General features: G+C 39.8%; 1 protein-coding gene across 1 annotated transcript in view; it reads right to left on the reverse strand.

Moving 5' to 3' along the window:
• The window catches only part of ifc (delta4-sphingolipid-FADS-like protein ifc), a 46,463-nt gene extending 33,985 nt beyond the window's left edge, over positions 1 to 12,478 (reverse strand). The window contains exon 1 of the mRNA XM_076185549.1: positions 12,323 to 12,478. Coding sequence (XP_076041664.1) covers positions 12,323 to 12,404 — 82 coding nt within the window. The 5' untranslated portion in view covers positions 12,405 to 12,478. The remainder of the gene's footprint in view (positions 1 to 12,322) is intronic.
• Positions 12,479 to 12,500: the final 22 nt, after the last annotated feature.

Raw genomic sequence — 12,500 nt, forward strand, 5'->3', positions numbered from 1 at the left:
ACAGGATTACCCATAGATAGGTCATACGAACTCTGAGCTCTCATCCGGGAGGTTAATGACTGTCGACCACAAGTCCAACACGTGATCCAAGACCATGGTGAATGGTGAATCACAAACACGCACGTTTTGCCCCTTGCCTATATGCTGTAGTTTGCTAGGTACACTCAAACTCGTACACACACGCGCGCGCGCGCACATACGCACGCACTCACACGCGCGCGCACACACGCACGCACTCTCACACAGCTAGGTATGATAAACAACTGGAGAGTAAGAGGCGGAACCCCACGAGCGTTGCTACTTTCCTATACACTACAACAAAATACACACGCACGCACGCAAAAGAAGCCAAAAATAAACCACATGTAAATAAACATACAACGTTTTGTTTTCACAACAGCAAAATGTGCGTGCAAGCAGCCCCGTTGATCACAAAGCTCGAAACTGTCGCACGCTATGCTTGTGCTCGTAGGGTCCTACCTCGCACCTGTATCACGTTACGAGCACATATTTTCGTGAGGTATTACATTACGAGCACTTTTTCGCCACAATGGGGAGAGTGGGAGGGAGGGAGAAAAAGAGAAGAAAATCTCCTCCTTCCCGAATACTCAAGACCCAAGTTCGATCCCCAACCAGAATCCCTCCCGGCCCCGCCACCTGTGCCTTGTCACGTGCAAATCCACACGCGTCACTGCATGTCATTTGCGAGACATCAGTGACACGCAGACCCACGTGACCAACCAGCGAGGGGGGTGGGGATGTCTGCATTTTTTTGTATTTGTATTTTTTTTTTCCTTTTTTTTTTTTTGCTGTGCGCGCTTATACTTTGTAGACACGCGACTCGTGGACGAAAGAAGAAAGAGAAACTACAATTCTGTACTCGTCAACTCCTTATTTGGCAGAGTGCATATACAATCTTTGGGACCAACATCCTCGCCACACCAACGTTACCCGACAGACAGGGCTCCACCCCTCCTCCACATCAACTCCCCTCCACCCCCTTTCATCCATCACAAACGATGCATTATTCAATCTTCCATCCTGCCTCAACCAAGTCTCCTACTGGTCCGTAAGATCTGTCAATGGACAGTCCCAAGGTACGCAATATTTACGTGGATAGCGTCGGGGGCTGCTAAATAATACACACAGCGGACGCACGCACGGTTCTGTTCAGTTATTGGGCTTGAGAAGGCCTTACGTCAACTTGTGGCAGAGTGGACACATTCAAGGATTCTATTCTGGCTAACACCCCGTGATTTCATTCGCCTAAAATCGGGGCTGGATGAGAGGCCACTGTAGGTAGAGTCTGTTCACTCCAAAGACTTGTAATTGTATTTTAACTCCCGACGGGCGATTTCATTGTACTGTATGTGTGTATGTGTGGGGGCACCATAGCCAATGGTCTAAATCCCTCTAAAAATGATAAATACAAAATAAAATAAAAAGTAAATAAACAAAAATAAATAAAATATGATTAAAAATAACAAAATAAAAATACAATGAATAAATAATATGCACACACATACACACCTACCAGTTGCTGATGATTCTATTCAGCTGAGGGGATGGGAGAATACCCCCAGCAGCCTCAAGCTGTCCGTTGCCCCCGAGATAACCGGCAACGGACAACAGCTACCACAAAATCTAATAGGCATCCATTACAGGTAGCGCCTGGATACCCACACGCCGCACACAAATCAACAATCGACGAACTCACGGTGACTAACAATGACCCCTGTGGTACTCCACATTTATCTACTTACTCTCATGGCAGCAAAAAATAAAATAAAATAAAAAATAAAATAAGTAAAAATAAAAAAGATAAAATAATATTAGGATGAAGATGTGGCCAATCAAAATACGCCCGGAGTCTCCTAATATCCCATACAACCCCGAAGAAATATATTAAGAAACGTTAACTCCTTTCAGCATAGCGACACGTCGCCAAACATGAACAAAATCGCCTAGTGACAGCCAATACCCAGTTGTTCTGACGTGGCCAATGACGTCACTCAAGTTGGTCTGACGTCACAGAACAAGAACACGAAGTGACAGTTTCGCGTGACAAATGACAATATTTAATCTGTTTGACGCCATCAATACCGAGATATAATATTTTGCTGGACCCGACTGTATTATATATATATCTGTCGGTTGTACAATAAAACAAACTTGTGACGTCAATCGGGCCGTGACTTAGACCATGAAAAAAAAATCCCATTGTTTGTGTGCGTATGTGTGTTTTGAGTGTGTGTAAATCATTCAGCAAAACAGTACAAATCAATCTTGCGTGGCCAGACCTCATTAAAATGCAAAATTCCCTGAACTACTAAGTGCCACGCCAACGCTCACCTGTACTGCAATGCGGCACGTGATTTTATTAATGCAACAGTGAGGGTGTGAAGGGGGGCAGATGGGGCCTCGGGTCTGGTCCTGGGCCGTCGGCAACCAGGAAAGCTATACGGAGAGGCACGGCGCAGAAGAGGTCAATGGCCTGGGAAGCCAATCTATGAGGGGGGGGGGGGGAAGAAAAAGAGAGAGAGAGAGAGAAGGGGAGAGAGGGAGAGAGAGAGGGAGTGAAAGAGGAGAGGGGGAGAGGAGGGGAAGGAGTGAGAGAGAGGAGAAAGAGTGAGAGAGAGGAGAAAGAGTGAGAGAGAGGAGAAAGAGTGAGAGAGAGGAGAGTGAGAGAGAGAGTGAGAGAGAGAGAGAGAGAGAGAGAGAGAGAGAGAGAGAGAGAGAGAGAGAGAGAGAGAGAGAGAGAGAGAGAGAGAGAGAGAGAGAGAGGGAGAGAGGCTTTTTATTTGCTCTTTACCTTTCCCGCCACACCCCGACCGTGGTTGGGTAAGAGAGAGAGAGAGGGGGGGGGGGCGATTTAGCAAGAATTCGATCAGCTCTCGTCGAGGGGGAGGTGGGCGGCCCAGTTGGGTCATCAAGACTTAACCGGAATCCTCTTATCTCTCGCTGGCACGGGACACTTCTCCACAATCCTTCTCCTTCAGTAGAGAAACAAGAAACAAGAAGAAAGAAGAAAAGAGAAGAGAGAAGAGGAGGGAAGAAGAAAGAAGAGGAGAGAAAAAAAAAAAAAAAAAAAAAAAAAAAAAAAAAAGGCATTGCACAATTGTCAATCTCTAAAACACACCATAACTTTGCAAAGTGCGTCTGCCATCGGACATTTTCCGGACCTCGAACTTTCCTACCAAAGCATTGTGGGAAACCATTACTCCAACGCAGCGTTTATCAACCTTAGGGTTCCCCGAACCCTAAGGTTCCGCAAAAGGTCCCTAAGGGTTCCGCGAGAACAAGTGAGATAAGCTAATGCATTTTTGATTCTTTATCTAATGTCATTTACGTAATATAATTAAACACGCACGACATATTCTTGGTTATTTTAATAATGTAATATAGACATCTTCCCTAACCTATTATTACGATGAAAATAAAAAAATATATATATATATATAAATATATATATATATATATATATATATATATATATATTGCGCAGTGGTTCCTTGAGACATTCAATTTATTTTAATGGTTACACAAGGATATAAAGGTTGAGAATCGCTGCACCAAAGGCTTGATCAACATTCACATAATCACTTCACACATTCACAAAGCAAATCCACAACAATCCCTCCTCTCTTATCATAAGTGTAGATTATTAGCACCGATACCCTCTGTAACCGTTATCTACCGACAGACTTTTAAATATATAACACGTGCCAATACCATACACGTTACCGCTGCAGACTACTCCATTAGTACGCCAATATTATTACATAAACAATCTGAAATAAAATAATGATGATAATTATAATGACAATTAGTTTCTATTCCTTCTAGGAATACAATGAAATAACTTTATCGGAGTTTAATTCAATTGATTTTACCTCGCATCTGCCTTCTCCCAGTCAGCGCATCTGCTATTCAACCGCCTACTGTCGTTCTGGTATATATCAACAATTAACAATAAAATTTTGGTCAAATAAGACAACTTTCAGTTATCTACCTATTCATCTTAAAATCATTGATGCTATTTTTGTCCGCAGCAACGGCTTTGGTCAGGGATTTTTTCCTTCTAAAATTTCACACTACGACAGCGAGTCCAGGGGCAACACCAAGTTATACCATTAACCCTTTTTGCGTTTCATAACTCCATTACTGAACTGAAAACGTACGCTTTTTTTTTAACTTTATTTATTAATTTAATTTTACTTATACTACTTTATTCTGAGTGGCACTCAATCGACATCCATCTACCCGTGTGACCGTGTCACCTTTGAACCGGCGGGCGATAGTTCCAGCTGCCATGATGAGCCTTCTCGTGTCGATTGAAACTTTGTTGGCTCTGGCCAAACAACTTCATTCATCTCCCTAGCAACCACCGGGAGTGTTGTGCTGTTAATTCACCACTCGAATCCAACGGACAATTAATCAGAGGAAATAAAAGGTAAAGGTGAAAGAAAGGGAGTAAATATGCTCTACATGGCCATTAAAAATTAAATAATGAAGATCTATAGAAGTGCAGGTATAAAACTTGACAATGCCATTGTGGTCCTGATGGAAATGCATACACTGCTCAGTCAAATCATAAATGCTAATATTAAATCATCTGAATGAAAAAGTCTGCCTATCCTGATTAATCCCGTGTAGATTTTATCTATTCACTTACCTGTCATTAATTTATTTATTTATTTATTTATTGGCTCCAAGACTATAGTTTTCCCTGCCATCAGACCTTGTCATTGATCGACAGGTTTCCTGTTTGTATGCTCCATTGTTGTGGTTCATTGTAACACCTCAGTTCAACTACAGAGCAATAGTCACTTGAAAATATTCTACTCTGGATGATGAACAAAATTTATTTCAATGTGAGAAAGTTCTCTCCTTAAGGGTTTAAAAAGACTACCATTCCGGCAAATGCAAGATTCTATTCACCCGACAGAAATCTTCATTCCTTAATGGGTGAACATATCTGGAAGAAGAAGAAGAGGAGGAAGAAGAAAAAAAAGTCAAATAATTTTTGTTTCTTACAAACCTTAGTCTCCAAAGAGCCCATGGACACCTTTATGCAAAATATTAATCATCTTAATGTGCAATCGTCACTTAAACTTCCATTGTTACTCATGAATCAAACCATGCACTTTTGTTGCCGTGGATTTAACACTAAATGAATTTTCACAATTTAATCCCCAAAGTGGTGACAGTAAATGAAACTGAATCAGCACAACCATTGTGAAAGTTCAATTTGCACATGAAATTAAGTAAATAAAAGTTCACGAAAGTGTATGGACTATTGGCTACTTCCCAATGGAAAGAGAAAGAGGAGAAAGAAAAAAATCTTGGTATACAAATAAAATAGAACAGAAGTGTACTGTGCCATCAACTTTTCCCAATGAATATATTTTGCACATAAAATAATAAAAAGGTGCAAATACATAATGAAATCTTAGCATCCTTGTCTCAAATTGGCTTTAGAATACAATCCTAACAATTCTATACTACCATGGAGAACTGACCAACAATATCAAAAGTTTGCAAGGATATTTTTCATTAAGTAATTTGTTAAATTTTGCATACAAATAGATCACAAACTCAAACAATACACCAGCAAATTCTACAATTCTCCAGAAATCAATGCAACTGAGAAATAATTCCCAATACATGTGAGACTTGCATTGGCACGCACTCCATTTAAACAGTAAGAACACAGAAATGGCCTGGTGGAAGACTTCAACTACTCCAATCCTGCCACACAAATGACACGGAAAACCTTTAACTCTATTTCCCTAAACTCCCTCCTACACAGCAACACAAAACCTTCCCAAACTGATTCAGGAGCAGAATTAGTGGCTGAGGCCAGTTTCCTGAAGACCATGAGTTTGCTCCTTAAGATCCATCAACCCACTGCTCCAGATCTCTCTCCTCCTTAGGATCCATCAATCCATCACCTCACGTCTCTCTTGCAGGAGACCAATGTCTCTCAAGTAACAGCCAGGACAAGCCCACAAGTCACTCGGTTAAGAGATATTGTGTTTCTGTCCAGAGATTGTTAGTGCAGGGCACTGTAGGATAAGGTGTTCAGTGTATTCTGTGTGGTGGTTGTGCTGCTGTGCTGGACCTGCCCGTGGATGCACCAAATTATCAAAAGTGGATGGACGAGAGAATTAAGAATCTTCAATCCACTGGGTCCCCTTGCTGATTCCCAAATCCAGCATGATACTTCCCACCTCAGCAAAAGAGTACTACCCAAAGGAGCCACTAACTGGTCTCTGGATTGGACCCAATAACTGCTGCTCAAAAATAAGTAAATGGACTGAGAAGAAATTATACACTGTATATATGTATATATATATATATAATATATATATATATATATATATATATATATATATATATATATTATATATGAAACAAAAAAGTGAGATAAAAAAAAAAAGTGTTAATACTACAAATACAAGATATATTAACACATTTCAAGCATGTCAAGGATCAAACCTGGATATCTGGAACAATAGAAGCAAACGCAGTAAAATCAATGAAGAATGCATGCCAAAGTTAGTGACCTGCCCACACTTCATGACAAATCACAAAATTGACTAATCAACACATGAAGTCAGGCATGTGCAGCAAAATGAATGTTCTTGCTTTCTAATATTTGTTTACAACTTGGTTGCCTGGCATTTGACTGGCAACCGATTCAGCAATAAATCTAAGAGCGCATGCAGCCAATGAAATGCAACACTTTAATAATTATCTAAAACAAAATAGCAATTCTTTCCTTGACATTTTAATGTTGTGTAAATATTTCTGCAATGATGAGGATGACAAATGAGAAAAGAAAAGGAAAACAAAAAAGAACAAAGAGAGAAGTAAGAAATAAATAGGAAGAAGAATAAGAACAAGAAAGAAGAATAAGAAATACAGCTACAGGAACTAAATACTGTCATTACAAAACATAAAATAGAAACACACCCACATCATAAACAACATACAGGCATGTGAGTGGGGGTCATGAGAGAGAGAGAGAGAGAGAGAGAGAGAGAGAGAGAGAGAGAGAGAGAGAGAGAGAGAGAGAGAGAGAGAGAGAGAGAGAGAGAGAGAGAGAGAGAGAGAGAGAGAGAGAGAGAGAAAGTGCAGGAGCAATATGACTGAGGAGTGTGTGTTTGCATTTTTAGCTACAAATTGTGCAATCTGGTGCATACTGTATGAAATATCAATCCTGAATGGCACAAAATTATTACTAGCAACAGTTACAAGCCTATACATGATTTATTTCACAACTAAGAAGAAGAAAAAAGCCAAACTGTGAGTTTATAAACACAAGGAATTGCATAGAAATGTGGAAATTTCACATGTCTGAACATAACATACTAAGAACTATAACTGCACTAAAACACCAATCACATGAGAATGATGCAGGTCTTTGCATGCCCTTGAAGCCACCCATGCCTCACGTCACAACATAGACCACCATACACAACACCAACATTATACTTAACCTCTTGAATATGATGACATCTATGTATGTGTCACAAGTCGCAAGTAGGGTTTACAGGGATGCCGACATCGGCTTCCTGATTATATTTAATTTGTAGTTGTATCTGACCCCCGTATTCTGTGAACAGACTTGATCATGTTTCCTGTGATGTTGTATCTATTCAGGTTGAAAGACAAGTATAACAGCAGTAACTTATATTATGTAATGCACATATTGTGAGGCATCATCGCACATCAAGCAATCTGATGTACATGAATATTTGACTTGCACTGAGGAGGTTAAACATATACAACATTACTCCCAGTGCCCCCACACTTCCATACAGTCCAAAATTATCATTATTATATTATCACTGACAGTTCACCAGTGCTTTGTGTGCGTGATATATCATGGTCTAGGATCATGTGTTAGCCTTATAATTCAAGGGTATCACCATCCTGGACAAGAGCTCAAAGCTTATATTGCCTGATCTATGGGCAATGCTGTGACCTTATACACACACACACAATCAAAATATGTATGTATTTGCATGTGTGATTCAGCATGGTCTTGGATCACATGCTATTTTCATGATTGACAGCCATCACCCTCCTGGATGAAAGCTCAAAGCTCACATTGCATAATCTATAGGTAATGCTGTGACCTTGTACACAAATGCATATCCAACTTGTTAATGTGTGTGCTTGTGCATTTGCATACAATTCAACACAGTTTTGGATTGCATATTGGACTCATGATCAACAGCTATTACCCTCCTGGATGAGAACTCTGAACTCTTATGCAGCCAGATCTATGGTTAATGCTGTGACCTCGTACACACACAACTTCTTGACCACCAAAGTTGAAGTGCTCACCGGCAGTGCCGTGATATTGAATTTTTTCAGCCATGGTGGCATAACTGGGAGTGTGCTGGTCTCACATCTGCTTACTTAGAGTTCCTACTTTTTTTTTTATGTCCTTTGAAGGACTTCACGACCCATTCTTGCACTTTTTCAGGACTCAAGTACAGAAATTCCTGCATATTTTACATAGCCCAGCACTTGCAAAAATGGCCAGAAAATGTTATTGAAGGGCAATGGGCCTGAAGAACAACATATTGTCCACTGTCAGAACCACCACAGTTGATGAGGGAATTGTTTTTAATGCCAACTGATTAAACAAAAAACACACAAAATAATCTTATTTTGGCAGAAAATCATAAAATCTATTACTTTTTAATTTCTTTTTTTAAGAATTTCAGGCCTTTTCAGTAATGGATTTATATAATATAAAAATTCATGACTTTTTTGGTTTTTAAGGATCTGTACGAACCCTGCTCCTTGTGGGTTTGAATCCTGCACTTCTCTATGATTCACAGCAGTGACTGTTACCTACACCAACAGTCCAAGAGCACAAGGCAAAGGTGACTGCTTTAGCTGCAGCTATATGCATCCTGACGTTGGCTCCTCACCACCAGGGCAGGACTTGAGCTCGGATAGTTGAATTAATGGCTGAGAATAATACCACTGCTCTGTCGATCTGGTATTTATCTAATTGTAGTATACAGGAAAGGAGCAATGCTCGATGGATCCCTTCTCCTAATCTCTGATTCTCTAACATATTTAGACTCAAATTCATGTTTAGTTCCAATCTAATATCTTTGATTTCCAATTATCATATCTAGATTTGAACTAGTATGCTGTTTGAGCTTGGTAAACATCACCTTCTAAGCTATTCTGTAGGGAACACAGGAGTCTTGGTCCGCTTACATCAACCTGTCAGAATGTCTCAGCAAAGCTATTCTATATACTTATACATCTACATGGAAAACTAAATTTCTTCACATCCTTTCGACATGTGGTCTTCATTAATTAGGACCCGTGACCTCTAAAATCCCTCCCATCTTTAATCAGATATCTTTTGTCAATGCAATCTATGACCTTTAGTGACCCAAATAATGTTATCATATCTTCTCTTTCTCTTCAATCTTTCAATGTTGGCATACCCAGTGCTTTTAGTCTTTCCTTAAATGGTTTATCTGCATTGGACGTATCAAGGTTTAGATGAGTTTTTTCATCATCTCTTCATCCATAGGAACACCACTTTAATCTTCTGCAGTAGTCCGTATGTTTATTTGTGTGTGTGCATATATATATATATATATGGCTGGTTAGGAAGAGATCAGACAGTGTTTCTGATGTGATGCTTTCTGATGGAAATATAGAGAGCAGATGGTTTGAGGGCAATACAGGAATAATGAGGCTGCAACAGCTTGGAGGGTATGCACAGAGTGGTAATTAGGAGATATTTGGGCAAACCAGGATTACTGTTCCTCTTTGTTTGGGTGGGAAGGAGTGTGTGTGAGGTGGTTGTGGGAGTTGTCTAAAGAGTGGGAGGTCATGCAGGGGTTCCTCCATTACAATTAGTCTCCCTTGTTGGAGTTGTTTGGGTGGGAATGGGAGTGGAGGGGGAGAGGGAGTCCATGTAGTGGAGTGCAGGGCTTCCACATACACTGTTACCAGTTTGGCAATCACTGGATCTTACTTTGTTTCAGTCTTCTTAGAAGCTAGCACATTCCAAGTCTTGATCATATAGGAATTCTCATTCACAGTAGTACATTGTGCACTATATAGAGGATGATGGGTACTTTTGAGTACAATAATTTGTGTACAGGTTTATTTAGCTGGGTTTGGACACAAGGGAAACATGTGTAGGAGTCAGTGTATGCAATCATGGAACAAATCACTTGTAATGGTATATGCAATATAAAATGATAGTTCAGAAATTTACAAGATTAAGGAAGTCTATAAACTTAGCAATTATAAAGTTGGTAAGGCAAGGTTGACTGAAATATGAGAGTGAGTGAGTGAGTGAGTGAGAGAGAGAGAGAGAATGTGGAAAGAAAGGTGTCAAAGAAATAAATGGACAATGTAGGGAGTTTGAAGATGGTGTATAACAATACTAATGATATCAGCTACATTGAACTTCAATGATTATTTGAGGTGGGAAGAACCTGACATATGAAGATATGACAAAATCCAGACTAATTAGGGTGTAACCCTGTCTGGTTTTCTTATAATCCAGATCTTCCCAAATCTACAGCCCCTGACCTAACTCTTACCTAACCAAATAAATATAAATGTAGTAAAACACGTCACACTAACTCACTTCACAACACAAATTTTATGCAATGAGAATAAGAATCAACACACTAAGATCAGGAGAATGCATAGGTTTTGTTTAGCAGAAGGAAATCCTATTCAGTCTATAAATAGCTTCCGAGATCCACACTCGACTGAGTCTCCATAGCATGGTTTTTGACAATTGAAGTTGATAGAGAAAGATCTTTAAATCAGTTTGGAGACAGAGCCAGCACCTCAGGGCAGCACCTCCTGATGGGTACCTTCAATGTCCATATTGCAGGACCACCACAAGCACCATTATTGCTCCCTAGGTCCTCAGTCCTATGCAAAAACACTCAATCCTACTCACCCATTATCAGACAAACCTGACCAAATGAATGCAACAAAATAACCATAATGGTAGCATACTATTCAAACACCTAAAACCTTCCACTTATACCACACCACACATCCATGGAAAAATACTCTTGTAGATCACAAAACCACTTCCAAGTCCAACCACTAAACTACAGACAATATCATCATCAAATGGGAGTGTATGCTCGGAAGGTGGGGACATTGCTTCACTTGCATGCTGTTGCTGAGGTAATCGCTAGTTTATCCGAGCATTCTTCCCTGTATCCACCCTTCACATTCCAAACAACTCGTAGCAAGTTTGGTGGATTTGCCCCCATCCACGATTTCTGTTTCCTTCGTTATTTCATTAATACGTTGTCCATTATGGAGACAACTTACAGTGGGATCGACATTAGGGAAATGAGTTGCATTCTCTTACTGCTGGAGTAGACATTTGCGACTTGTGCTAGTAACAAGACCAACCAGAGTAACAAAACAGTCTTTGGTTTAAGTTTAAGCAATATCCTATGATTATCTGATGACACTGTATCAAAGATGTTGAGATATATCTTAAAATCAGCATGTCCATGTCTTTCAGCTATACAGTAGGATAGGGAGCACAAACAGCCTGAAGATGGCACCTTACAAAGGTCAGATTTAAAGCATACTATGGCTATGAGATATTCTAGGACTAGGACCTTGATAATAAATAAATAAACTAATGATCCCAGCCCTCACAAGATAAAAAGGCTGCTTCAATAGTGTGGTCACATTCATATCCTTTGTACTAGTACGCATAAATCATGAACGTTACATCATGCAAGACCTATGAATTCGGTTATATCAGAACAGACATTCATTTATAAATTAACAATAAATCGCTAGTGAATGGCAACACAAGGTGAAGCTGTATAAAAAATGTGCTTACATATTGTCTACTACCTGTCCGACAAATATTATTTGTCAACAATTTGTTATTCACAAGATGTTGCAATATTATTACTATATGAGTGTATCTAAGTGTATATGTAACCAGACGTAAATGATTGATGAGCCGACAGCCGTGGTTGCCTTGGAGACTTCTCTGACTCACATCGTGCCGAAAGCGGCTAACACCCGCCCACCTTTTCATTCTGATCAGTGAATGTACGTCAATACAGTATAAACCCGATATGCTGTACCCTTTTCAATATACGCCGAAGCTATATGAGCTATTAACTAAGTGTTAAATAATACTTATACCAAGAATAGCTCATTCTTTTTTGTCTCGTGGCAACACCACTGGCACTGGAGACAGATTTTCTTGAAAAAAATAAACTCTAAATCCCTAGTCTTTCAAAAAAATATTGGGGTTACATACTCAGAATTTCCTTTCGTCTCGATGCATGAGGTTCAGCTGTGTAAGACCATTCGAAGTCTGTTCTAGATACGTGCTGCCCCATATTTCAAAGTAATCTCACAGACACGTCTACACTCGTGACTTGCCTCACCCACACCAACCGCTCGCAAACGTCGACCAACAATATTTGTATTGGAGT

Source organism: Oratosquilla oratoria, chromosome 5, assembly GCF_046742065.1.
Source record: "Oratosquilla oratoria isolate Oo_2021 chromosome 5, ASM4674206v1, whole genome shotgun sequence".
In the NCBI taxonomy this organism is placed as follows: Eukaryota; Metazoa; Arthropoda; class Malacostraca; order Stomatopoda; family Squillidae; genus Oratosquilla; species Oratosquilla oratoria.